General features: G+C 35.8%; 1 protein-coding gene across 4 annotated transcripts in view; it reads left to right on the forward strand.

Annotated features, from left to right (window-relative positions):
* Positions 1–27,190, forward strand: part of NME7 (NME/NM23 family member 7) — a 260,881-nt gene that overhangs the window by 104,033 nt on the left and 129,658 nt on the right. For all 4 annotated transcript variants that reach the window (XM_022560184.2, XM_089911417.1, XM_089911404.1 and 1 more), the window contains 3 exons: positions 1,220–1,284; positions 4,226–4,294; positions 21,341–21,442. In XM_022560184.2, the coding sequence (XP_022415892.1) occupies positions 1,220–1,284; positions 4,226–4,294; positions 21,341–21,442 (236 nt within the window). The remainder of the gene's footprint in view (positions 1–1,219; positions 1,285–4,225; positions 4,295–21,340; positions 21,443–27,190) is intronic.

Below are 27,190 nucleotides of genomic sequence, written 5' to 3' on the forward strand. Positions count from 1 at the left end.
AGGTTGCACTGGGTCTTAGTTGCAGCAGGTGGGCTCCTTAGTTGCGGCATGCAAACTCTTAGTTGCAGCATGCATGTGGGATCTAGTTCCCTGACCAGGGATCGAACCCGGGCCCCCTGCATTGGGAGCTTGAAGTCTTAACCACTGCACCACTGGGCCTATTCTACTCTTGAAACTTCTGAGAAACCTTTGTTTCTACAGCATATTATGGTATCATTTGGCCTTCACTTGGTACAAACATATTCAAGAAATAGATCTGTCCTTGTCTTTTTTTTTTTTTTTTTTTTCATCCCTCAGCCAGCTACAATTAAAATAGCCTATTTGGCAGCAGTAAGATAGTAAATAAAAATGCACATTCGGGCACTGATACTACTTGTTTTTTTGGGGTTATTAGGTGAACATCAAGATGATCCAGAATATGGAGTGTGTGTGTGTGTATGTGTGTATGAGAGAGAGAGAGAGAGAGAATTTTAGTTCACTTGAAAAAAAGAAACTTAGGAGATTTTTATAGAAGACTAATGGAATCTAAAAAATCAGTTCTAGACCTCCAGAGTCTACAAACACCATTATAAATGTTGCTATTCGTGGGATAAAGACCAAATTCCTCATGTTGATATCTAAGGCCTTTATCAATTTGGATTAAGTCTCTTTTCCTTTTTTATCTTTTTCTTTTTTGACTTCTTACTATTCTGTACACATATTCACAGTTTTCCCAGAATTATGCCTTGTCTCTTTTTATACCTCTGTCCCTATATAATGCCATCTACCTATAGCCTTTAAGGGCCAGTTCATGCTCTCATATCCCCTTGAAGCTTCTGTTCCCCTCTTCAGTTGTAATTTGATATTTCTCCTTCTTTGAACTGCTCCTGTGAACTCCTTCTGTATCTGGTACTTGAACATTTCATTTTTTTTGGTAATATTACTTTAATTGTTTGATTTTCATATTCTTTACATCACTAGCCCTCAGGGTCCTTACAGGCAATAGTAACTTAAAAGTTTTTTGCATAATCTTCAAGATCATTGTTGGTATTCCTGAAGCACTTTACTAAGTGAATCAAATGGGATTACAGTATTAGGGGTTTAGTTTCCCTCAGAAATATGTGATTCCTTCCTATAGAATGTAAGCAAAGTAATTTGATATAGAAAATTTGCATTTCTCTAAAACTAAAATGCCTTAGAAATTTTATATTTTTTGCACTCATTTGTTCTGTATTTTCAGGACTGCTGGGAAAGATTCTGATGGCTATCCGAGATGCAGGTTTTGAAATTTCAGCTATGCAGATGGTAGGTAGTTTGCAATGGGTCATAACTTACTGAGGAACTGTGTTTTTTTTTGAAGTATGCTTGAAAATTTTTTACACTGAATTTTCTCTGTGTACTTGTGAACTCAATGCATTAAAAATAAAAAGATATATTTGTTGAACTTGATAACCTTATAGTAAAAAAATATTTTTGAACTGACTTTACCTATATAATCTCTCACTAAGAGAACTAATATTCTAATGGTACATCTAATTTAAGCTTATAAAGCAGGTTTATGTAATTCCTGGAACTTTAGTTGCAAAATAAATGCAGACTGAAACAATACATTTAGTTCCTCCAAACAAAATATAGAATTAAGCTAAGTAGTTGTAATGAATTTTCTGTTGTCTGGATTTGTGACTAAGAAGAGAATCAATTCAGATTTTTCCCAGGACCTTTGTTGGTTTCTGGAGTTTCCCTCAGGATCTTCTTTGGAGTTAGCACATTTCAGCCCCTCTGTTGGCAGTCATACCACTGGATCTCCGGAGCCCACAATCATTCAAAATTGCCCTGCTGGCACATTTCTCGGAAACCCTTCACTGAAGAAACAATATTAACTTCTATAGAGTCCCTCTATATCTTTGTGCTATACTTATCAGTGCATTTGATGATAAATTGGGCACAAATTATTATAGGAATCAAATAATTTACATTTTACAATTGTTTTTTGTTTTTGTTTCATTTTTCCTCTTTTTTTTGCATTAATGGGGATTTTTTTAATGATTCCATTTTATTTCCACTATCGATTTATTACTTATACCTCTAAAAAATTTTTTAGTGTTGTTTTAGGGTTTAAAATCATCTTTAATTAGTCTGTCTTTACATTTTACAATTTTTGAAGGCCAGCAAATTTGCATTATTATGACACTGAAATGCCAGTTTTGGAAAGAATTTTCTTACCAATATAATTTATTTGCTCTTTTTCTGAAAAGGAACTGCTTTTCATTTCTATGAAGTCTTAGGATCACCCAAAATCAGAGGTCAGGACACTAACTGAGGTTCTGCCTATTTTGTATCCCAGATTGGTGGGAATGTTAATAAGCTGAGAAAAGATCAGAAATATCAGCTAGTTTACAGAGTTATCAGGCACAACTTGGAGACTGATGAGGAAGTTAATAATTGAAGAATCTTAGCCAGGACTATAATGAAATTGTTAGCCAAAACGTTCTCAAAGTATTAGCCTGGTTATGTAGTCGCAGGGTTATAGGACCTACCTAAGCCTCCTTAAGTAGTAATCCTTGTGGAAATTTTAGAATTAATCATTGATCTAACTCTAGGCCTACAACCTAGAATAGTGATTGTCCATAGTAGGTACTCAGTGAAAAAAAATAATTAAAAAAAAAAGAATCAATTGAACTTATGGGGGAGGCATGGTAGTTTAGTGGCAATCGTGTTGTGATTTTTGGAATCAGAAAGCTCTATTTCTGAATCATGTGTCTTCTGCTTTCTAGGTATGTGAACTTGGCCAGATTTTAAGCATTCTTATCTTCAGTTTTCTCAGCTAGGCAATGAGAATATTATTTGCCTTAATGGATTATTTCATGGAATAAATGAAATAACCCTACACAATACTTTGTAGAATTTCCGGTACAAGTTACTAAGTATTTAATAAATTATATTTTCTGTTATTATTTTATGGTATTAGTAATATAAGAATTTGTATGAATATCAAATAATATACTGAAATCAAACAAAATTCCCTCCCTGTAATAGTTATGTTGCCTATGAAAATAAATCTTCCTAGTTTGAACTATTGTCTTGGTAGAAACTTCTTAGTGATCTTCAATCCTGGCAACAATAAAGAAGCAAAGTAGGGAGGAAAACAAAATTGGGAAGTCTGAGGCTATTTTTTAAAAATTTAAGGTTCTGGTTCTTGAGATGGTAGAACTTAATGAAATTTTATTTCTAAGTTTTGAATCCAGCCTGGATAAGAATGACTCATGTAGGTTTACCTTATTAGCATATTCTGACAATTCTTTTTGAAGAGGAGTAGGATTTCCAGATGAATGGTGTCAGTGCTTTATTTTGAGCCAGACTAGGGATTTTTCTGAATGCTTGGGAGGAAAAGGGTATTATTTCCAGCCCCCTCTACAAAATTTGAAGAACTTTTCTTTAGTAATATTTCTTTAAAAAAATTTTTTTTAATTTTATTTTTATTTATTCATTTATTTTTACATCTTTATTGGAGTATAATTGCTTTACAATGTTGTGTTAGTTTCTGCTGTACAACAAAGCAAATCAGCTATATGTATAAATATATCCCCATATCCCCTCCCTCCCACCCTCCCTATCCCACCCCTCTAGGTCGTCGCTATATGTATAAATATATCCCCATATCCCCTCCCTCCCACCCTCCCTATCCCACCCCTCTAGGTCGTCACAAAGCATCGAGCTGATCTCCCTGTGCTTCTTATTTGTGCCACTAATCTATTGATAAACAACATTACATTGTATAGATACATAAGTCGTTTCTGTACCAGGAATGAGGTTTTTTTCAGCGAGGTAGAGTGTAGTGGCTGAGAGTATGGTCAGTGAGATCAGACTGCTTAAGATGGAATGCCAAGTACTGAAGGCTACATAACCCCTCTGAGTCTTCACCTCATCTGTAAATGGGGGCTGTTAACATTACTTACCTTGTAGGGTGATTTTTACGGTTAACTGAGATGATGTACCTACAGGACCTAGAGCAATGCTTGATATATTTAAGTACTCAAATGTTATAAATAATTTTTTATTTTTAATAAACAATAATTTGTTATTGATGATCTGAACTTTAACACTTTTTCTTCAAAGACTGTTTAATTTGTTCAAGGTTTACATTTTAAAGGAAATATATCCAAGAGATCATAAATGTTGAGTGCTAAGTGTGGCTCATTCTATTGTGTTGGTTGGCTTATGTTTTTGTTTTTTTTTTTAAATATAGTTCAACATGGATCGAGTTAATGTTGAAGAGTTTTATGAAATTTATAAAGGAGTCGTGTCTGAGTATAACGTAAGTATCAAAATAAATGTAAAGCATTGGTACTGAAAACAGCTTGTGTATCTCAAATCTTGTAGATCTCAGTATAATTTATAATCATGAAAGTATTGCTTGAAGTATTCATGATTCTGCCAATTGCCAACTGATCATACCAGTGACTGAGGCATTTTTTATCCCTCAGTGCCACTGGGTCAGTTTTAAAAATATGATGCTATTTCATTTATGAAACAAAAATATACAGGAATCAAAAAAACACTTTGCTGAGATATTGACACATTTTGATATTATCTATGAACATTATAAAATTCTCAGGGTGGAAGACTGTCCAAAATGCTTTAAAAAGTTGAGAGCAAATAGTTCTTAATGTAACTTCATAGCGGTAGTTAGTGTCTACTTAATGCTACAAATGCAGATAGAATCATCTGACAATGCGATAGAGACTGAATAAATGGTTAGACTTAAAGGGAGTTGTTCAGAGGGCAGTGAATTCATTCTTGAAAACAAGACTATATTCAGATAAACTGAATGTTTCCTAAAATAATACATAATAGATATTTAATCAAAGTTAGTTTCTTTCGCCTTTTATCAAATTAGATACGTTTGTGCTGGTGGCCTGCCTCATCCCCCACATTATTTTATAGAGAATTTTGGCTTTTTTTTTTTGCATAAAGTTCACTATTCCTGACAATGAAACTAGATTCCCTTCTCCTCACTTCTCTATGCCCTTTCCTTTCAACCTACTTTAAGAAATGACCTGAGCCTTTGTCTTATTTAGCCCTACATAGTAAAGACCAATAATGAGATGTTATATTTTGCATTCAGCATACTGGTAGTGATCCACCCTTCTTTAGAGGAACCAGAGTGTTCTTTTGCTGTAGGTTATCGAACTTTAATCTTGTTAGCTTCCTGATTTTAGAGTTATGCTCTTTCTTTTCTTAAATGGAAGACATTTTAAAATGTGTTCTTATCTTTTTTATTAATTTTTAAAATTTTCATTTTATATTGGAGTATAGTTGATTTACAATGTGGTGTCAGTTTCAGGTATACAGCAAAGTGATTCAGTTATACATATACATATATCTATTCTTGTCCAGATTCTTTTCCCATTCAGGTTATTACAGAATATTGAGTAGAGTTCCCTGAGCTATAAAACAAGTCCTTGTTGGTTATCTATTTTATATATTGTAGTGTGCGTATATGTTAATCCCAAATTCCTAATTTATCTCTCCCCCCCACCCCGTTTCCCTTTCGGTAACAGTAAGTGTGTTTTCTAAATCTGTGAGTCTGTTTCTGTTTTGTAAGGAAGTTCATTTGTATCATTTTTTTAGATTCCACATATAAGTGATATCATACGATGTTTGTCTTTTTCTGTCTGACTATGCTACAATTTTTGATGACTATTTGTATGCTTTCTAATTAAATTTATTACCTCATCTCAAATTCTTAGGGCTTATGAATTTAGCTATTACCTATTATTTTTATTTCTTTTAACATCTCTGTTGGAGTATAATTGCTTTACAATGGTGTGTTAGTTTCTGCTGTATAACAAAGTGAATCAGCTATACGTATACATATATCCCCATATCGCCTCCCTCTTGAGTCTCCCTCCCACCCTCCCTAGCCAACGACTCTAGGTGGACACAAAGCACCAAGCTGATCTCCCTGTGCTATGCAGCTGCTTTCCACTAGCTATCTATTTTACATTTGGTAGTGTATCTATGTCCATGCCACTTTCTAACTTCGTCCCAGCTTACACTTCCCCCTCCCTGTGTCTTCAAGTCCATTCTCTACATCTGTGTCTTTATTCGTGTCCTGCTGCTAGGTTCTTCAGAACCTTTTTTTTTTTTTTAGATTGCATATGCATGTGTTATCATATGGTATTTGTTTTTCTCTTTCTGACTCACTTCACTCTATATGACAGTCTCTAGGTCCATCCACCTCACTACAAATAACTCTATTTCGTTTCTTTTTATGGCTGAGTAATACTCCATTGCATATATGTGCCACATCTTCTTTATCCATTCATCTGTCGATGGACACTTAGGTTGCTTCCGTGTCCTGGCTATTGTAAATAGAGCTGCAGTGAACACTGTGGTACACGACTCTTTTTAAATTATGGTTTTCTCAGGGTATATGCCCAGTAGTGGGATTTCCGGCGTTGTATGGTAGTTCTATTTTTAGGTTTTTAAGAACTATACTGTTCTCCATAGTGGCTGTATCAATTTACATTCCCACCAACAGTGCAAGAGAGTTCACTTTTCTCCACATCCTCTCCAGCATTTATTGTTTGTAAATTTTTTGATGATGGCCATCCTGACTGGTGTGAGGTAATAGCTCACTGTAGTTTTGATTTACATTTCTCTAATGATTAGTGATGTTGAGCATCCTTTCATGTGTTTGTTGGCAGTCTGTATATCTTCTGCCCATTTTTGGATTGGGTTGTTTGTTTTTTTGATGTTGAGCTGCATGAGCTGCTTGTAAATTTTGGAGATTAATCCTTTGTTGTTGCTTCATTTGCAAATATTTTCTCCCATTCTGAGGGTTGTCTTTTTGTCTTGTTTATGATGTCCTTTGCTGTGCAAAAGCTTTTAGGGTTCATTAGGTCCCGTTTGTTTAGTTTTGTTTTTATTTCCATTTCTCTAGGGGATAGGTCAAAAAGAATCTTGCTGTGATTTATGTCAAAGAGTGTTCTGCCTATGTTTTCCTCTAAGAGTTTTACAGTATCTGGCCTTACATTTAGGGCTTTAAGCCGTTTTGAGTTTATTTTTGTGTATGGTGTTAGGGAGTGTTCTAATTTCATTCTTTTACATGTAGCTGTCCAGTTTTCCCAGCACCAATTAATGGAGAGGCTGTCTTTTCTCCATTGTATATTCTTGCCTCCTTTATCAAAAATAAGTGACCATATGTGTGTGGGTTTATCTCTGGGCTTTCTATCCTGTTCCATTGATATATATTTCTGTCTTTGTGCCAGTACCATACTTTCTTGATAAGTGTAGCTTTGTAGTATAGTCTGAAGTCAGGGAGCCTGATTCCTCCAGCTCTGCTTTTCTTTCTCAAAATTGCTTTGTCTATTCAGGGTCTTTTGTGTTTCCATACAAATTGTGAAATTTTTTGTTGTAGTTCTGTGAAAGATGCCATTGGTAGTTTGATAGGAATTGCAATTGAATCTGTAGATTGCTTTGGGTAGTATAGTCATTTTCACAATGTTGATTCTTCCAATCCAAGAACATGGTATATCTCTGCATCTGTTTGTATCATCTTTAATTTCTTTCATCAGTGTCTTATGGTTTTCTGCATACAGATCTTCTGTCTTCTTAGGTAGGTTTATTCCTAGATACTTTATTCTTTTTGTTGTAGTCGTAAATGGGAATGTTTCCTTATTTCTCTTTCAGATTTTTCATCATTAGTGTATAGGAATGCAAGAGATTTCTGTGCATTAATTTTGTATCCTGCTACTTTACCAAATTCATTGATTAGCTCTAGTAGTTTTCTGGTAGCATCTTTAGGATTCTCTATGTATAGTATCATGTCATCTGCAAACAGTAACAGTTTTACTTCTTCTTTTCTGATTTGGATTCCTTTTACTTATTTTTCTTCTCTGATTGCTGTGGCCAAAACTTCCAAAACTATGTAGAATAATAGTGATGATAGTGGGCAACCTTGTTGTTCCTGATCTTAGTGGAAATGGTTTCAGTTTTTCACCATTGAGAACGATGTTGGCTGTGGGCTTGTCATATATGGCCTTTAGTATGTTGAGGTAGGTTCCCTCTATGCCTACTTTCTGGAGAGGTTTTATCATAAATGGGTGTTGAATTTTGTCAAAAGCTTTTTCTGCGTCTATTGAGATGATCATATGGTTTTTCTCCTTCAATTTGTTAATACAGTTTATCACATTGATTGATTTGCATATATTGAAGAATCCTTGCATTCCTGGGATAAACCCCACTTGATCATGGTGTATGATCCTTTCAATATGCTGTTGATTTCTGTTTGCTAGTGTTTTGTTGAGGATTTTTGCATGTGTGTTCATTAGTGATACTGGCCTGTAGTTTTTTTGTTTGTGACATCTTTGTCCAATTTTCGTATCAGGGTGATGGTGGCCTTATAGAATGAGTTTGGGAGTGTTCCTCCCTCTGTTATATTTTGGAAGAGTTTGAGAAGGATAGGTGTTAGCTCTTGTGTAAATGTTAGAATTTGCCTGTGAAGCCATCTGGTCCTGGGCTTTTGTTTGTTGGAAGATTTTTAATCACAGTTTCAATTTCAGTGCTTGAGATTGGTCTGTTTATATTTTCTGTTTCTTCTTGGTTCAGTCTTGGAAGGTTGTGCTTTTCTAAGAATTTGTCCATTTCTTCCAGGTTTTCCATTTTATTGGTATATAATTGTTTTTAGTAATCTCTCGTGATCCTTTGTATTTCTGCAGTGTCAGTTATTAGTTCTCCTTTTTCATTTCTAATTCTATTGATTTGAGTCTTCTCCCTTTTTTCTTGATGAGTCTTGCTAATAGTTTATCAATTTTGTTTATCTTCTCAAAGAACCAGTTTTACGTTTTATTGATCCTTGCTATTGTTTCCTTCATTTCTTTTTCATTTATTTCTGGTCTGGTCTTTATCAGTCCTTTCCTTCTGCTAGCTTTGGGTTTTTTTTGTTCTTCTTTCTCTAATTGCTTAAGGTGTAAAGTTAGGTTGTTTATTTGAGGTTTTTCTTTTTCCTTGAGGTAGGATTGTGTTGCTATAAACTTCCCTCTTAGAACTGCTTTTGCTGCTTCACATAGGTTTTGGGTCATCATGTTTTCATTGTCATTTGTTTCTAGGTGTTTTTTGATTTCCTCTTTGATTTCTTCAGTGATCTCTTGGTTATTTAATAGCGTATTGTTTAGCCTCCATCTATTTGTATTCTTTATATATTTTTTCCTGTAATTGATATCTACTTTCATAGTGTTGTGGTTGGAAAAGATACTTGATACGATTTCAGTTTTCTTAAATTTACCAAGTCTTGATGTGTGACCCAAGATATGATCTATCCTGGAGAACATTCCATGAGCACTTGAGAAGAAAGTGTATTCTGTTGTTTTTGGATGGAATGTTCTATAAATATCAGTTAAGTCCATCTTGTTTAATGTGTCTTTTAAAGCTTGTGTTTCCGTATTTATTTTCATCTTGGATGATCTGTCCATGGTGAAAGTGGGGTGTTAAAGTCCTCTACTATTATTTTGTTATTGTTGATTTCCCCTTTTATGGCTGTTAGCATTTGCCCTATATATTGAGGTGCTCCTATGTTGGGTGTATAAATAGTTACAATTGTTATATCTTCTTCTTGGATTGATCCCTTGATCATTATGTAGTGTCCTTCTTTGTCTCTTGTAATATTCTTTATTTTAAAGTCTATTTTGTCTGATATGAGAATTGCTACTCCAGCTTTCTTTTGATTACCGTTTGAATGGAATATCTTTTTCCATCCCCCCACTTTCAGTCTGTATGTGTCCCTAGGTCTGAAGTGGGTCTCTTGTAGACAGCCTAGATACAGGTTTTGTTTTTGTATGCTTTCAGCTTTCTGTGTCTTTTGGTTGGAGGATTTAATCCATTTACATTTAAGGTAATTATCGATATGTATGTTCCTATTACCGTTTTCTTAATTGTTTTGGGTTTGTTATTGTAGGTCTTTTCCTTCTCTTGTGTTTCCTGCCTATAGAAGTTCCTTTAGCATTGGTTGTAAAGCTGGTTTGGTGGTGCTGAATTCTCTTAACTTTTGCTTGTCTGTAAAGGTTTTAATTTCCCCATTAAATCTGAATGTGGTCCTTGCTGGGTAGAGTAATCTTTTTTTTTTTAACATCTTTTTTGGAGTATAATTGCTTTACAGTGGTGTGTTAGTTTCTGCTTTATAACCAAGTGAATCAGCCATACATATACATATATCCCCATATCTCCTCACTGTTGCATCTCCCTCCCTCCTGGGAAGAGTTATCTTGGTTGTAGGTTTGTCCCTTTCATCACTTTAAATATGTCCTGCCACACCCATCTGGCTTCCGGAGTTTCTGCTGAAAGATTAGCTGTTAACCTTATGGGGATTTCCTTGTATGTTATTTGTTGCTTTTCTCTTGCTGCTTTTAATATTTTTCCTTTGTATCTAATTTTTGATAGCTTTATAAATATGTGTCTTGGTGTGTTTCTCCTTGGATTTATCTTGTATGGGGCTCTCTGTGCTTCCTGGACTTGATTGACTACTTCCTTTCCCATATTAGGGAATTTTTCGACTATAATCTATTCAAATGTTTTCTCAGTCCTTTTTCTCTTCTTCTTCTGGGATCCCTATAATTCGAATTTTGGGGCATTTAATGTTGTCCCAGAGGTCTCTGAGAATGTCCTCAATTCTTTTCATTCTTTTTTCTTTATTCTGCTCTGTGGTAGTTATTTCCACTATTTTATCTTCCAGGTCACTTATCCATTTTCTGCCTCAGTTATTCTGCTTTTGATTCCTTGTAGAGAATTTTTAATATCATTTATTTCGTTGTTCATCATTGTTTGCTGTTTAGTTCTTCTAGGTCCTTGTTTAACGTTTCTTGTATTTTCTCCATTCTATTTCCATGATTTTTATCATCTTAACTATAAGTACTCTGAATTCTTTTTCTGGTAGACTGCCTATTTCATCTTCATTTGTTTGGTCTGGTGGGTTTTTACCTTACTCCTTCATCGGCTATGTGTTTCTCTATCTTCTCATTTTGCTTAACTTACCTTGTTTGGGGTCTCCTTTTCGCAGGCTGCAGGTTTGTAGTTCCCGTTGTTTTTGGTGTCTGCCCCCAGTGGCTAAGGTTGGTTCAGTGGGTTGTGTAGGCTTACTCGTGCAGGGGACTGGTGCCTGTGTTCTGGTGGATGAGGCTGGATCTTGCCTTTCTGATGGGAAGGACCACATCTGGTGGTGTGATTTGGGGTGTCTGTGAGCTTATTATGATTTTAGGCAGCCTATCTGCTAATGTGTGGGGTTGTGTTCCTGTCTTGCTAGTTGTTTGGCATGGGCATCCTGGTCGTAGAGTGGAACTGGTAATTGAGTGGAGCTGGGTCTTAGTGTTGAAACAGAGATCTCTGGGAGAGCTCTCGCCGATTGATATTATGTGGGGCTGGGAGGTCCTTGGGGAACCAGTGTCCTGAAGTCAGCCTCCCACCTCAGAGGCTCAGGCCTGACACCCGACCAGAGCACCAAGACCCTGTCAACCAGATGTCTCAGAAGAAAAGGGAGGAAAAAAAAAAGAAAGAAAAACTAAATAAAATAAAATAATTAAAATATATTATTAAAATACAAATATTAAAATGTTATAAAAATCCAAAAGAAAGAAGAGAGCAACCAAACCAATAAACTAATCCACCAATGATAACAAGTGCTAAAAACTATACTAAAACAAGAAAGAAAAAGAAAAAAACGGACAGAATCCTAGGACAAATGGTAAAAGCAAACCTATACGGACAAAATCACACAAGAAGCATACACACACACACTCCCAAAAAGAGAAGAAAGGAGGGAAAAAAAGAAAAAATACATATATAATAGGAAGAGAGCAACCAAATCAATAAACAAATCTACCAGTGATAATAAGCTCTAAGTACTAAACTAAGATAAACATAAAACCAGAAACAAATTGATGCAGAAAGCAACCCCCAAGTCTACAGTTATTCCCAAAGTCTACTGCCTCCGTTTTGGGATGATCCATTGCCTATTCAGGTATTCCAGAGGTGCAGGGTACATCAAGTTGATTGCAGAGATTTAATCTGTTGCTCTTGAGGCTGCTGGGAGAGATTTCCCTTTCTCTTCTTTGTTTGCACAGCTCCTGGGGTTCAGCTTTGGATTTGGCCCTGCCTCTGCGTGTAGGTCGCCCTCTGGCATCTGTTCTTTGCCCAGACAGGATGGGGTTAAAGGAGTGGCTGATTAGGGGGTTCTGGCTCACTCAGGCCAGGGGCAGGGACGGGTGCAGAATGCAGGGCAAGCCTGCAGTGGAGGAGGCTGGCGTGACGTTTCACCAGCCTGAGGTGCACCATGTGTTTTCCTGGGAAAGTTGTCCCTGGATCACGGGACCCTGGCAGTGGTGGGTTGCACAGGCTCCTGGGAGAGGAGGTGTGGATAGTGACTTGTGCTTGCACACAGGCTTCTTGGTGGCTACAGCAGCAGCCTTAGTGTTTCATGCCTACCTCTGCTGTCTGTGCTGATAACCGTGGTTCGCACCCTTCTCTGGAGCTCATTTAGGCAGTGATCTGAATCCCCTCTCCTCGTGCACCCCGAAACATTTGTCTCTTGCCTCTTAAGCAGTTCCAGACTTTTTCTGGACTCCCTCCCTGCTAGCTGTGGTGAACACACGCCCTTCAGACCGTGTTCACGCAGCCAGCCCCAGTCCTCTCCCTGGGATCTGACCTCTGAAGCTGGAGCCTCATCTCCCAGCCCCCATCCCCCCCAGCAGGTGAGCAGACAAGCCTCTCAGGCTGTTGAATGCTGGTCGGCACCGATCCTCTGTGTGGGAATCTCTCCGCTTTGCCCTCTGCACCCCTGTTGCTGCGCTGTCCTTTGTGGCTCCGAATCTTCTCCCCATCTCACCCCATATCTCCACCAGTGAAGGGGCTTCCTAGTGTATGGAAACTTTTCCTCCTTCACAGCTCCCTCCCAGGGGTGCAGGTCCTGTCCGTATTCTTTTGTCTCTGCTTTTTCTTTTGCCCTACCCAGGTGTGAGTTTCTTGCCTTTTGGGAAGTCTGAGGTCTTCTGCCAGCGTTCTGTAGTTGTTCTGTAGGAGTTGTTCCACACGGAGATTTTTTTTTTTTGAAGTATTTTGCAGGGAGGATGGTGATCTCCACGTCTTACTCCTCTGCCATCTTGAAGGTCCCCCCCACTGTAATTATCTTAACATCATTTATTCAACCAGTGACAGATGTTTCCCATTTCTTAAATCTCCCCTTTTTACATTTTCCTTCTTTTGTGTGTTTGATTGACTTTTTAAAAAATATGGTTAGAAGCAACTACCTTTATTAATGCACATTATATTATAGTTTTATTGTATATAAGATGAAGAGACTCGTGGAGGCATATCTTACAGTAGCCTTGATCCTGAGTTACATTCTCATACAACATCAGGTAGTACTGAATTTGGTAGCAAGTAGTAGTTGAGGACATTAATGTTTTATGTACATATCTGAGGTAAGCCATATTTCCCTTTGGTAAAAAACTTTTTTTAAAAAAAAAAGCCTCATCTTTTTCTTTTATTTTTTATTGAGGTAACATTGGTTTATAACATTATATGTTTCATGTGTACAACATTATATTTCTGTGCTATACTGTGCTTTGAAAATACCATACATGCAATTTTTTTATATACTATACATTTACTCTTAGAATTTTTTTTTTTTTTTTTTGCGGTACGCGGGCCTCTCACTGTTGTGGCCTCTCCCGTTGCGGAGCACAGGCTCCGGACGCGCAGGCTCAGCAGCCATGGCTCACGGGCCCAGCCGCTCCGCGGCATGTGGGATCTTCCCAGACCAGGGCATGAACCCGTGTCCCCTGCATCGGCAGGTGGACTCTCAACCACTGCGCCAACAGGGAAGCCCTACTCTTAGAATTTTTTGATCTTGGGATTCTGGAGATAAAGATAAAAACATCACTGAGTGTATTTGTCATTTCCCCTGAGAAATCAGGAATTTGAATGACAATAGCAATATTATACTCTAATGTCAGGACAGCCCAGAATGATTGATATTGATGTACTTTCTTCGGTTTAATCTTCTCAGTAAGATATTGTCTATAATTACTATTTAAATCTTGTAATATTAATAAAAGAACCTACTTAGGAGAAGGAACAGAGGGACTGTTTGGAAGGGGAAAAACTACCTTATTTCAGAGTAATTATTAGTCTTGTGAGTAATTTTTAGTAATGGTTATGATTTTTATTCAGCTTAAAATGGCTTATTCAGCTGAAAACAAGTATTTCAGATTATTGGTTTGTAGCAGTATCTTAATGGGAGAATGCACTATATATATGAACCAGAATATATCAATATCCAGGTATCTTTGAGATGTTACTGCATTTATATGATATAAAATTTTATTTATGGTAAGAAATGTTTCCTTGAACATTTTCCCCAAAGGGAAAGAGTGTTTTTATCCCAGTAATATTTTATTGAAGTAAATATATTCTTATGAATGGTATATAATCTCTGATTCTTTTAAAGTTATTTTCCCATTTCATGATTCTGACTATTTCATTCAAAGGAAGTTGTATGATGGTCTGTATTCGTATACTAGAAATGCATATGATTGTGATATCTTACTTTGGGTAATTTGGGATAGCAAGAATCAGATAGCAAATCCTGGGTCTCAGTTGCTATTGTGATTGTTGTATTTCCTCTTGGGTCTCTTATTTTTCATGACAGTTAATATTTAGGACTCAAGCTTTAAGTTCAAGGAAGAGGTAAGTTTTTAAATGCTGATACTGGATGTCTCTTAATTTTATGAGATTTATTTAATTCTATAAAGTAGGCCATGTAAAGATAATCTTAAGAGGCAACATAGTCTAAAGAAACAAAAACAGGTGATCTGATTCTTACTCTGACTTTTAGTACAGCACTTTACCCTCTTTGTCTTCAGATTCTTACTTATAAAAGAAATAAGATATATAAGGTCATATTAGTGGTTCCATCCATTTTATTGTTTTGAACTTAAAGATGTAAGGGTGTGAAATGTAGAATATGTAGTGTGAAATAGTACAGCATCACTGACACTGTTGTACCAGATATTTTTTAATAATTCTACTCTAGTTCTAGGTTTTCCCATGTTACTTGCTTCAAACTGTAAAACTTTCCTGTTTCCCAAAATTCATTGCAACAGCTTCCAGCTTCCTGACCTCAGTTTCCTTTGTTGTTGTTTTTTTTTGGCTATGGAGTCAGATGCAAAGTTCAAATCCCAAACACACCCACCAGCTGTGTGACCATGCAAGTTATTTACCTTCTTTAAGCCTTAGTTTACCCATATATAAAATAGAAACAACGCTATTACTTTATGAAGTTATTGTGATTAAATGAAATAAACCATGTAAAGCAGTCTCACATACTGAGACTATTGCTTTAGTAAATATTAGCTATTTTTATTATTACTACCATTATTGTTATTACTGTAGCTGAGAATCTTTATAGTAGATTCTGTGTTGATCATTTACAGTTAAATTTGCTGTTTCAGCATTTGCAGTCATTAAAAGGTAATAATTCCATCTTATAGAGTTATCATGATCCAGTTATTTACCACACATGTATTGAGTATCTCCTGTGGGCCGTACAATGTGTTGGCTACCAGGGAGACAGAAATGAACAAAAAAAGCACACTACCTGCATTCATGGAGCTTATGTCCTGGTGAGGAGAGATATTAAATCAGACATCCCACTGCAACTACTTAAGGAAGCTGCTTAAGGATGGTAGTCAAAGGGCTATTAAGGAAGGAGACAAGTGCTTTTTTGTTTGACAGTGTTTTGCTTAAGTAAAAACCTAGGTGACTTGAGAATTCTGTTAATTCTTTTAATTAATTAATTCTCGTAATCTGTTAACAGAATTCTCAAGTCCATTTTTTAAGGGACACTTTTTGCTATTGATGGAGTCCTTTTTTCAACATTTTTCTTTGCATTTTGTGCAGCCCTCTATGTTTATTGTTTTACTGGTATTTGTTATTAATACTGAAAGAGAGACAGGTGAAAGAAAGGTGGACAAAATTTACACTTCTGTTTTTGGATAACATGCTCATGCCTTCTTCTACTCCTACTGACAACTTGGCTCTTGACGTTTATGTGTAGGCAGTACTTCAATTTCATTAGACAGAAAATCCTACTCAACATAATTATCCATAAAAATCAATTTCATATGACCTTTGTGAAATAGTAAAGTGACTTCAGGGGCATACATCTAGGGATTCTAATGAGTAGGGTTCTGTGTACCATGTTAATTATGAAGTTCTCTCCCTCCTTTAACTCCTGGCATTTCTAGTAGGCATGATGACTGAGTTCGGATTAATATTTAAATATTGTTCTGTAATAAATTGCCTTTATTTTACTTTGGCATTATATATCATAAACCTTCAAAAATCATTAAAATGGTTTACATGGCCCTCCATGATCTGGCCTCATCTCTTAACTGCTTTCCTGTGGTCTCACTCAGATCCTGATATCATGGCTCCTTTACTGATCTTCATATACCCCAACTGTACTTTTTCCTCCAGGCTTTATATGTATTTTCACTTCTGCCTGAAGTGTTTCATTCATTGAATGTTTCAGACACTGTGAGGGGCACTTTTCTTTGACCATGTTTTTCATTAAACCACTTCACATATAGAGTTAAGAACCCTAAAACAGTATACTTCCATTTCTTCTCTCCTATTCTGCGTGCTGTTGTCATACATTTTACATCTATGTATGTTATAAACTCTGCAATACATTTTTAATATTTTTGCTTTAAAAAATCAATTACATTTTTTCTTTTTTAGTTGCTGTGAAATATGTTTTATATTTACCCACATATTTACCATTGTTTTGTATAGATCCATATTTTTGTCTGGCATTATTTTTCTTCTGTCTGAAGTACTTCCTTTAACATTTTCTATGGTATATGGCTGGTGGTGGTGAATTCTCTCAGATTTTGTTTGTCTGAAAAAGTCTTCTTTTAATTGAAAGATCAATGATTTACAATATTATATTAGTTTCAGGTGTACAACACAGTGATTCAATATTTTTATAGATTATATTCCATTTAAAGTTATTAAAAATAATGGCTATATTTCCCTGACAATATATCCTTGTTGCTTATTTTATGCATGCCAGTTTGTATCTCTTAATCCCATAACCCTATCTTGCCCCTACTCCTTTCCCTCTCCCTACTGGTAACCATTAGTTTGTTCTCTACATCTGTGAGTCTGTTTCTCTTTTGTTATATACATGTGTTTGTTTTATTTTTAAGATTCTGCATATAAATGATAACATATAGAGTATTTGTCTTTCTGTGACTTACTTCACTAAGCCTCTAGGTCCATACACATTGTTGCCAATGGCAGAATTTCATTCTTTTTTATGACTGGGTAGTATTCCATTGTATGTATATATACCACATCTTATCCATTCATCTGTTGTGGGATACTTAGATTGCTTCCATATCTTGGCTGTTGTAAATAATGCTGCTATTGGAATGCATGTATCTTTTTGAATTAGTGTTTTTCTTCAGATGTATACCCAGCAGTGGAATTGCTGGATCATATGGTAGTTCTATTCTTAGTTTTTTGAGGAACTTCCATACTGTTTTCCATAGTGGCTGCACTAATTTACATTCCCACTGAGAGTGTACTTGGGTTCCCTTTTCTCCACATCCTCACCAGTGTTTGTTGTTTGTAGACTTTTTGATAATAGCTATTTTAGCAGGTGTGAGGTGATATCTCATTGTGGTTTTGATTTGCATTTCTCTGATGATTAGCAGTGTTGAGCATCTTTTCATGTGCCTGTTGGCCATCTGTAGGTCTTCTTTGGAAAAATGTCTATTCAGTTCTTTAATTGAGTTGTTTGTTTTTTTGATATTGAATTGTATGAGCTTTTAAATTGTTTTGATATTAACCCCTTATCAGTCATAGCATTTGCAAATATTTTCTCCCATTCAGTAGGTTGTCTTTTCATTTTGTCAACGGTTTCCTTTGCTGTATAAAAACTTTTAAGTTTAATAGGTCCAATATATTTATTTTTGCTTTTATTTCTTTCGCCATAGGAGACAGATCCAAAAAAATTATTGCTACGATTTATGTTAAAGTGTTCTGCCTATGTTTTCTTCTAGAAATTTTTGGTTTCAGGTCTTACATTTAGGCCTTTAATCCATTTTGAGTATATTTTTGTATATGGTATGAGGAAATGTTCTGATTTCACTCTTTTACATGTGGCTATACAGTTTTCCCAGCACCACTTGTTGAAGGGACTGTCTTTTCTCCATTGTATATTCTTGCCTCCTTTGTTGTGAAGTGACCATAAGTGTGTGGGTTTATTCTGGGCTTTCTATTCTGTTCCCTTGATCTATGTGTCTGTTTTTGTGTCAGTACCATGTTATTTTGACTACTGTAGCTTTGTTGTATAGTCTGAAGTTAGGGAGCATGATACCTCCAGCTTTGTTCTTTTTTTCCTGAAGATTGCTTTGGCAATTCAGGGTCCTTTGTGGTTCCATATAAATTTTAGGATTATTTGTTTGAATTCTGTGCAAAATTTTATGGCTATTTTGAAAGGGATTGCATTAAATCTATAGATTGCTTTGGGTAATATAGCCATTTTAATAATATTAATTTCTGCAGTCTTTCCATTTCTTTGTATTGTCTTTAATTTCCTTCATCGGTGTTTTATGGTTTTCATAGTATAGGTCTTTCACTTCCAAGACAAGGATGCCCACTCTCCCAACTTTTATTTAACATAGTATTAGAAGTCCTAGTCACAGTAATCAGACAAGAAAAGGAAATACAAGGCATCCAGATTGGAAGGGAAGAAATAAAACTGTCATGATTTGCAGATGATATGGTACTATATAGAGAAAATTCTAAAGTCTCCACGAAAAAAAACTATTAGAATTAATAAGTGAATTCAGTAAAGTTGCAGGATATAAGGTTAATATATAGAAATGTGTTGCTTTTCTATACACTAATAATGAACTATCAGAAAGAGAAAGCAAGAAAACAATCATCATTTAAAGTTGCATCAAATTGGCTTCCCTGGTGGCGCAGTGGTTGAGAATCTGCCTGCTAATGCAGGGGACACGGGTTCGAGCCCTGGTCTGGGAGGACCACATGCCGCGGGGCAACTAGGCCCGTGAGCCACAACTACTGAGCCTGCGTGTCTGGAGCCTGTGCTCTGCAAAAAGAGAGGCCATGATAGTGAGAGGCCCGCGCACCGTGATGAAGAGTGGCCCCCACTTGCCACAACTAGAGAAAGCCCTTGCACAGAAACGAAGACCCAACACAGCAAAAATAAATAAATTAATTAATAAACTCCTACCCCCAACATAAAAAAAAATAATAAAAAATAAAAAAATAAAGTTGCATCAAAAAGAATAAAATACCTAGGAATAAACTTAACCAAGGAGGTTAAAGACCTATACTCTGAAAAAGTCTTTATTTTTCATTCATTTTGGAAAATATTTTCCAAATGTTTTCTCAACCGGGTGTAGAATTCTAGATAGGTTGTTGTTTTTGTTTTTATCCTTATCTTTGTTCTACTGTTATGTTTCTTTTTTTGGATGTTTCTAAGGTTTTTGTTTTTGTTTTTACTGTTTATCACTGGGTTGTTTTGTTTGTTGTTGTTGTTGTTTTATAGCCAATTTGATTATGATGTGCCCTACTTTATTTTTCTTTCCATTTATTCTCCTTTGATTTTGTTGGATATGTGAGTTTGTGGGTTTCATCAAATTTGAACTCTTTTTAGCAATTAATTCTTGAAATATATTTCTGTTCATCACCCTTTCTTCTTTTGGGGCTCCAATTACACAGCTTGTCATTGTCCCACAAGTCTTTTTTTTTTAGTTTTTAAATTTTTCTTTATTTCTCTTTTTCTCCATGCTTGCTTTTTAATAGTTTCTATTGCATGCCTTCAAATTCATTGATATTCCACAAAATCTTTTCCTGTTTATCCCATAAAGTGTATTTTTAAGTTCAGATGTAATTTTCATCTCTAGAAGTTCTATTGGGATCTTTTTAATATCTCCTGTTTTCTGTGCATTATGTCCACGTTTCCTTCTATATTTTGAGCATATAGAACCTATTTATAGTGACTGTTTTAAAATTCTTCTGTAATTACATCCATCATTTCTGTCATTGCTGGGTCTATTTATTTCCTTCTGGTGATGGTTCATATTTTCCTACTTCTTTGCATGCCTGGTAGTTTTTACTGTATGCTGAGGTTGTGAAACTTACAGTGTTACATGGTATTTTTGTATTCCTTTGAAGAATGTTTGACTTTGTACTGGCACTCAGTCAAGTTACTTGGGATCAGTTGGACCCTTCTGAGACTTGCTTTTAAGCTTTTATAGGAGAGGTATAGAGCATTCCATATCTAAAGCAAGTTTAGGCCAATTACTATGATGCAGTACCATTCTGAGGAGTCTACCTGATGCCCTGTGTATCATATGAGGGCTTTCTACTCTGGCTGGTAGAAGCACAAACTCTTCTCAGCCTTGTGCTATCTTTGTGAATTGTTTCATTTTCTGCTTTCTGGTAGTTCTTTTTTCAGCCTTGGGTAGTATGCTTTATACATACACAGACTCTTAGTCAAAGGCTCAAGTGAACTTCTCTGCAAATCCCTGTACCTTACTCTCCTGTAGCTCTCCCACCTCCTGTAGTATTCTGTCCTGCAAATTCTAGCCTCGTTGGTCGTCCTAAACTCCAGTCTTTGTCTCTTCTACTCAGTGAGACTGTTGGGCCCTTTTGTGTTTGCTCTACCTATCCCACTGTCTGGAAGCCTTCAGGCAGTAAGATGGGGCTGTTATATAGCTTTTGTTTTCCTCCTCTAGGGGATCATAGTACTGTGCTGTTTGTCATCCAGTGTCTGAAAACTGTTGTTTTATATATGTATTTTTTTAGTTTCTACGTGTTTAATGTGAGAGAATAAATCTGGTGCCTGTTTTTCCTTATTGCTGGAACTCATTATGATTTTTATAAGTTTCTTTGTGGTAAACACTTTGGAATTTATATCTTTAGAAGTGTTCGTTTGACAGTACTGTGTTCAAGGGGAGAGAGCCTTTTAAAAGGAAGATGTACTAGAAGCTAATTTCAGACAGTGAACATGTCAAGTGGTAAAGCATTAAACTAAAAGTGGTAGTGGTAGGAATGGAGAAAAGGGGACATATCTAAAATACATTTTTGCAGGAAAAATGGACAAAATGTGGGAACTGCTTGGCATAGAGGGTACAGGTAGAGAAGATGTCAAACATAACTCTAACATTTTGAGTTCAGTAGAATAGTGGTACAATTAAAAGAGGAGGAGTAAAAGATTATTAAATTCTACTTGTTTGTTAATATTATTTTATATTACATATTATAGGAAATGGTGACAGAAATGTATTCTGGCCCTTGTGTAGCAATGGAGATTCAACAGACTAATCCTACAGTGACATTTCGAGAATTCTGTGGACCTGCTGATCCTGTAAGTTATTGTTTAAAACATAAAGTTTGCTTTATCCATTAACTAAATATCTTAACAGGTTTTTGATGGTTTTAGTTCTTTAAAAGAAATAATACAAAATGAATGTAATAGATACAAATGTTTATTCAAAATCGCATTTTACGTCCTTTATTTCTTATACAGTATTGCCACAAAAGTGAATTTTTATTAGCCTCGTGACAATATGGAATGGGCAGAAACACTGTGACATTTTCTTTTATTGTTTCTTGTTGCAATTGTGTAGGTAAAGTAAATTTGTTAAGCTCTGTGATAGAAATTGTCTAAAGTATTAATTATCCTTTAACATAGGGAGACCATAAATAAAGCTCTCAATGGGAAGAATATTGATATGGTGGCTTCATACCAGATATGTAAATAAATATGAGCAGTGGGACTTATGTGAAAAGTGATATTCTCTAGTATGCCTTTCAGTTTGCTTCAGGTTTTCTTCACATGGACATTTGGTGGTAAGGGGAATGGAGACAGGGATGGGACTGAAAAGCAGAAGTAACATTTGAATACATATTCAAAAGCTCCATGCAAATGTTATAAGCTGGGTAGGATTATAGGAAGTATTACCAATTTTAAACACTATAATTTAAATTTACCCTTTATTTCACTATCACTTGTAAAGTTTATTGATGAAGAACAGCCAGTTCAATTTAATTTAATTCAGACAATTTATTGAGTTCCCTTAAATGTAAGATAAAAAATTAGCAGCATCTATTAAGAAGCCAGCTTGTATGAGAGTGCTGCTAGATTAAGCCCTGTAGGAAAAAAACAATACACCTGTTCTCAACAATCAAAAAGCGCATACGGGACTTCCCTGGTGGTGCAGTGTTTAAGAATCTGCCTGCCAATGCAGGGGACACGGGTTTGAACCCTGGCCCAGGAAGATCCCACATGCTGTGAAGCAGCTAAGCCCGTGTGCACCAACTACTGAGCCTGCGCTCTAGAGCCCATGTGCCACAACTACTGAGCCCGTGTGCCAAAACTACTGAAGCCTGCGTGCCTACAGCCTGTGCTCTGCAACAAGAGAAGCCACCACAATGAGAAGCCCGCACACCACAACGAAGAGTAGCCCCTGCTCGCCACTAGAGAAAGGCTGCGCACAGCAACGAAGACCCAATGCAGCCAAAAGTAAATAAATAAAATAAATTTACAAAAAAGCACGTACATAAAGATCTTTCCAAACACTTACAGAGCAACATACTAGTAAGGTCTAAAATATTGTTAGTTCAGGTAAAATACAAATGGTGAAGGGTTGTTTATTAAGGGAGCAATTAGTATGACCTGAAGGTAATTAAAGAATCTTGGTAAGAGGAAGAGAGATGTAAACAGGGATTTTAAAGATGAATCAAGGCATGAAGAGAATAGGGAAAGCTGTAAAACTCTATGTACAAAGGTAACAATGAAAGAATTTGAAGATTTACTATGGTATACAGCAGGAATATTCGCTTGGCTTCAATGGGAAATGCATACCTAGAAACACAAGGAAATATGTTTTCTGAGAGGAAACAAGGTAGGGAATACTGGTAGAGATGAGTATGGGATGCATAGCTTTAAAAGCCAGGCTAAAAATTATGGATTCTGTATAATTAGAATACTGTATAGTAGAAAATAGGAATTCCTTGTATGTAGTTTAATTTTGGATATACTAAATTATTCCTTTGGTGAAACTAGAGCAAACTAAATTGGAAGAGATTAAAGGCAGGGGCTATAGAAAAGGAAAGGAGCAGACCTGATGACATTACTAGAGAAAGAGTTGGCAGGACCTACTTTATATCTTTTCAGGGAGAAAGAAGAATAGAAGTAAGTAATATGTGTGATTGTGAAAGAGTGATTATTAAAATGTGATTCTGCTTTAGAGGACATTAGGAGAAAGTGGTGGTGATATTAATTATTTATTAAATATTAATTGTAAGATATTAAGAAGGAATACTTTTTGGCTAGATGAATAAGCAGAACTCAGTGTTTGCCGTTTTTAATTTTTGATTTGTGTTTTATGACCAAGAGGGGGTTTTGTTCATTTGTTTTTTAAGATAATTAAAATTATGGGTGACCAGCTGACCAGAGGTAAATTAGAGAGAAACTAAGACAAAAAAAAAGAATGAGATGAGTTTGTTCATTCTTTCATTCATTCAATAAATATTCATTGAACCTGTGCTGGTATTTGTGACTATAAAGAAAGAAGCTTTAAAGAGCTTACATTCTATGAGTGGACACAAATATATAAGTGGTTAGTTTCCATGTTTTGTGGCAACTGCATTGTTGGATGTTTGTATTGGGTACTATGGGAGCCCAGAATCATAGCATTTAGCTTAGTCTGGGGATGGATGATGAGGTCAGGGGAGTCTTCTTGAAGAACACGACATCTGAGCTAAATTATGAGGAATGAGTAGATGTTAGCTAAGTGAAGAAGGTGGGGAATGATAGGAGTAAAGTTATGAATGCATAAAACAGCATCACTTTTGGGCTGCAGCAAACTGTTATTACTGTAGCTAAAGTACAGGGCAATGAATGATAGAAGTTAGGTCATTGGGGGAAGAGTTGGAAAGTGAGCAGGTGAGTAATCATGGAAGGAAGAGTCCTGACAATAAAAAAATTTGCTGATTCCCTTTCTTTCTAGATATTTATTCAGTGAACATTTATGGAATGAATAGTATAATATGTACAAGACTCACTGCTTGGTCCCATGGCTGGGCTATAACAAAGATGACTAGAACAAGGTATCTTTCCTTAAGGAACTCATAATCTCTTTCAGGGTCCTAAGTCTTGCATCATTAAGCATAGTTGGAATTACTCCACTCTATTTTTTTCATTCTAGTTATTTATGAGCCCCTTATTGCATTATATCAATACAAAGTTATATCACAGGGATTTTAAAATTTGGTACTAGTTTAACATATAAAATGTTAACAGTGGCTGTCTGGGTGGTAGGATTATAATAATGTTCAATTCTACTTTCCTATATTTTACAAATTTTCTTCAAAGTATTTATATTACGTTTATAATTAGAAAAATACATTTTATTTTATCATAAAACCTGAAAGTAAATGAACTTTTAAATGAGCAGTTGGGGCTGATTCAGGACTGATTTCTCCTCTTTAGTTTCAGGGTCCTGAATTATGTACTGTTCCTAAGTATAGGTACAGGATTTCAAGGGGGACCATATGGTTTTTTAAAATTTAGTTTAATTTGGGGGTGTTTTTATTTTTTCTTAATTTTATTGAAGTATAGTTGATTTACAATGTTGTCTTAGTTTTAGGTGTACAGCAGAGTGATTCAGTTATACACATATATAAATATCTTTTCTTTTTTGGATTCTTTTCCCTTATAGGTTATTACAAAATATTGAGTTTAGTTCCCTGTGCACAACCATATGCTTTTGATGGGTATTGATGGGTATTTCCAAGTCAGAAGAAACACCATTAGTAGTTACAGTCAAGCTTTAGGGACAATAAAATGGCTCTTACAGTTTGGTCTCAGACTTTAGTTCATTTTATCCTTCTTCCTCTCTCTTTCTCCCACCTTTCCAGTAAATAGATATTGAATGTTTACTACATGCCAGCCACTATGCTAGGTGCTACCAGGTTTATATTAATAAACAAATACAGTCCTTATCTTTGAGGAACTTAATGGTTTAGCTCTAGGAGGCAGAATTGATAATTAAATAGCAATCTCACTTTTAACTGCCAGGTGTGCCAATCTGTTCATGTGTTATATAAAAATAATTTAGAAATTTATTTCTTCACTGCTTAGTAATTCCCACATATAAAGTGAGAGCCTCGGTTACAATACACGTCAGTATAATTAGCACTTGGAAGAAAGCCAGGTACATAATGGCCATGCAATTAATATTTGATGAATTAATGAATACACTGGCTATATTTTTACACCTACTTAACAACTGGTACTAATTTATTGTTTGAATGTATTTTATCTACAAAGTGGGTCCTTTTTTTCTTTATACTTTTCTAAGATGTAGAACTACTTTTTAAGTTGATTCAAAAGAAGATTCGGCCTAACAGTGATCATTAGATCACTTTGTAACCATACAGTTGACCCTTGAACTTTGTAACCATACAGTTGACCCTTGAACAACGAGTGGAGGGGCACCAAGCCTCTGAGCAGTCAAAAATCCATGTGTAACTTATAGTCATCCTCCCATATCTGTGGTTCCTCCATATCCATGTTCTGAATCCACAGATTCAACCAACCGCAAGTTGTGTAGTAGTGTAGTATTTACTGTTGAAAAAAATCTGCATATTTGTGGACCTGAGCAGTTCAAACCCTTGTTGTCCAAGGGTCAACTGTATATGTTGTATATTGACATCACTTTCATCATTGATATCTGCTATTGGCAGAGATTCTGCCTCTCTGTGGTCTCATAGCTGGAAGGAAACAGTCATATGTATGAATGGAATTTCTTCCAGTCTGTCCAGAAGTGGTCTCCAAAGAGGGGGAGGTGCACAAGACAATACATTGTGTGTGTGGGGGTGGGGTGGGGTGGGGATTATTAGACTTTCCATTTATATTTATTTACCATATGAAAAATAAGAAAAAATAAAGTTTGATATAGTTAATGTGTGGACTAATAAGAGTACATGTAAATAATCTATTAAAATAGATAACATATTTTGATGTATGTACATATTCTACTCATAAGGGTGCTTGAAAAATGTTGGACGCTACTATATAGAATGGTAAAATTGTCACAACAGATTCCTTTACAATTACAGAAGTATTCACTCACCACACAATCACCTGCAGAAAATACATTCACTTAGGCAGAAAATCGGTTCCAGATTTGCCTCTGGAAGAGATTTTAATTGCACCTGCTGAAGAATTTCACTGTTGAGTAGCTTGGCAGTTTTCCTGCTGAGCCATTAGGAACCTGAAAGAGTCACCAAAGAAGTGGTAAATTGTTTGGAAAAATCATGCAGAATATATTTGTTCTTGGACTGGTGAGCATGACAAGCCAAAATAACCTAACATAGGTATGCCGTATTTTATGAAAAATGTGAACACATGAAAAATGTGTTCGTAAAATATTTTACGCAAAGGATCTTATTTAAGGGAATCTGAATTATTTTGTCAGGTGAATATCTACCCTCATCTGCTTTCATGCTTTGAAACCTTTACCCCATTGCCAGATTGAATTGAGTCATTTTCATACACAAAAAGTAAAAGTGGCTCTTCAAATTTAATGAAGTTTTTCATTCATTTGATTTTCCAGAGGGATACTTTACCTGCTATCTAGTGGCCTTCACTGATTTCAGGATCAAAGTAGAAGTATGATATTTTGAAGGGCCGTTCTTTCTTCATGAATGTGCAGAAAGTTGTTGTAACTTGGAAGAGAAATGCTTGGAAGTTGTTGCTTCTGTCATCTATTGACTTTCTGGTCACATTCCTTTATTCACTGAAGACTTGGAAACCATGATCATAGTCCTTCTCTTCATCCCATTTCTTACCATAACATCCATGTGGAAGATTCACCCAACACCTGGCCTCAGAGCTCAGCTCTCGTCAATTATCTTCTCAGTTTTCTTCCACAGCCATATTCAATGCTTTTTTAAAATACTGAAATATAGTTGACTTACCCATTATGTTAGTTTCAGAGTACTACGTAGTGATTTGACATTTGCATACATTTTGAAATTATCACCATGATAAATCTAGTAACCATCTGTCCCCATGCAAAATAATTATATTTTTGACCATATTCCT

This window comes from Delphinapterus leucas, chromosome 1 (genome assembly GCF_059928025.1).
Source record: "Delphinapterus leucas isolate spDelLeu-1000000601 "Yukka" chromosome 1, BTC_Dleu_Yukka2, whole genome shotgun sequence".
Taxonomy (NCBI): domain Eukaryota; kingdom Metazoa; phylum Chordata; class Mammalia; order Artiodactyla; family Monodontidae; genus Delphinapterus; species Delphinapterus leucas.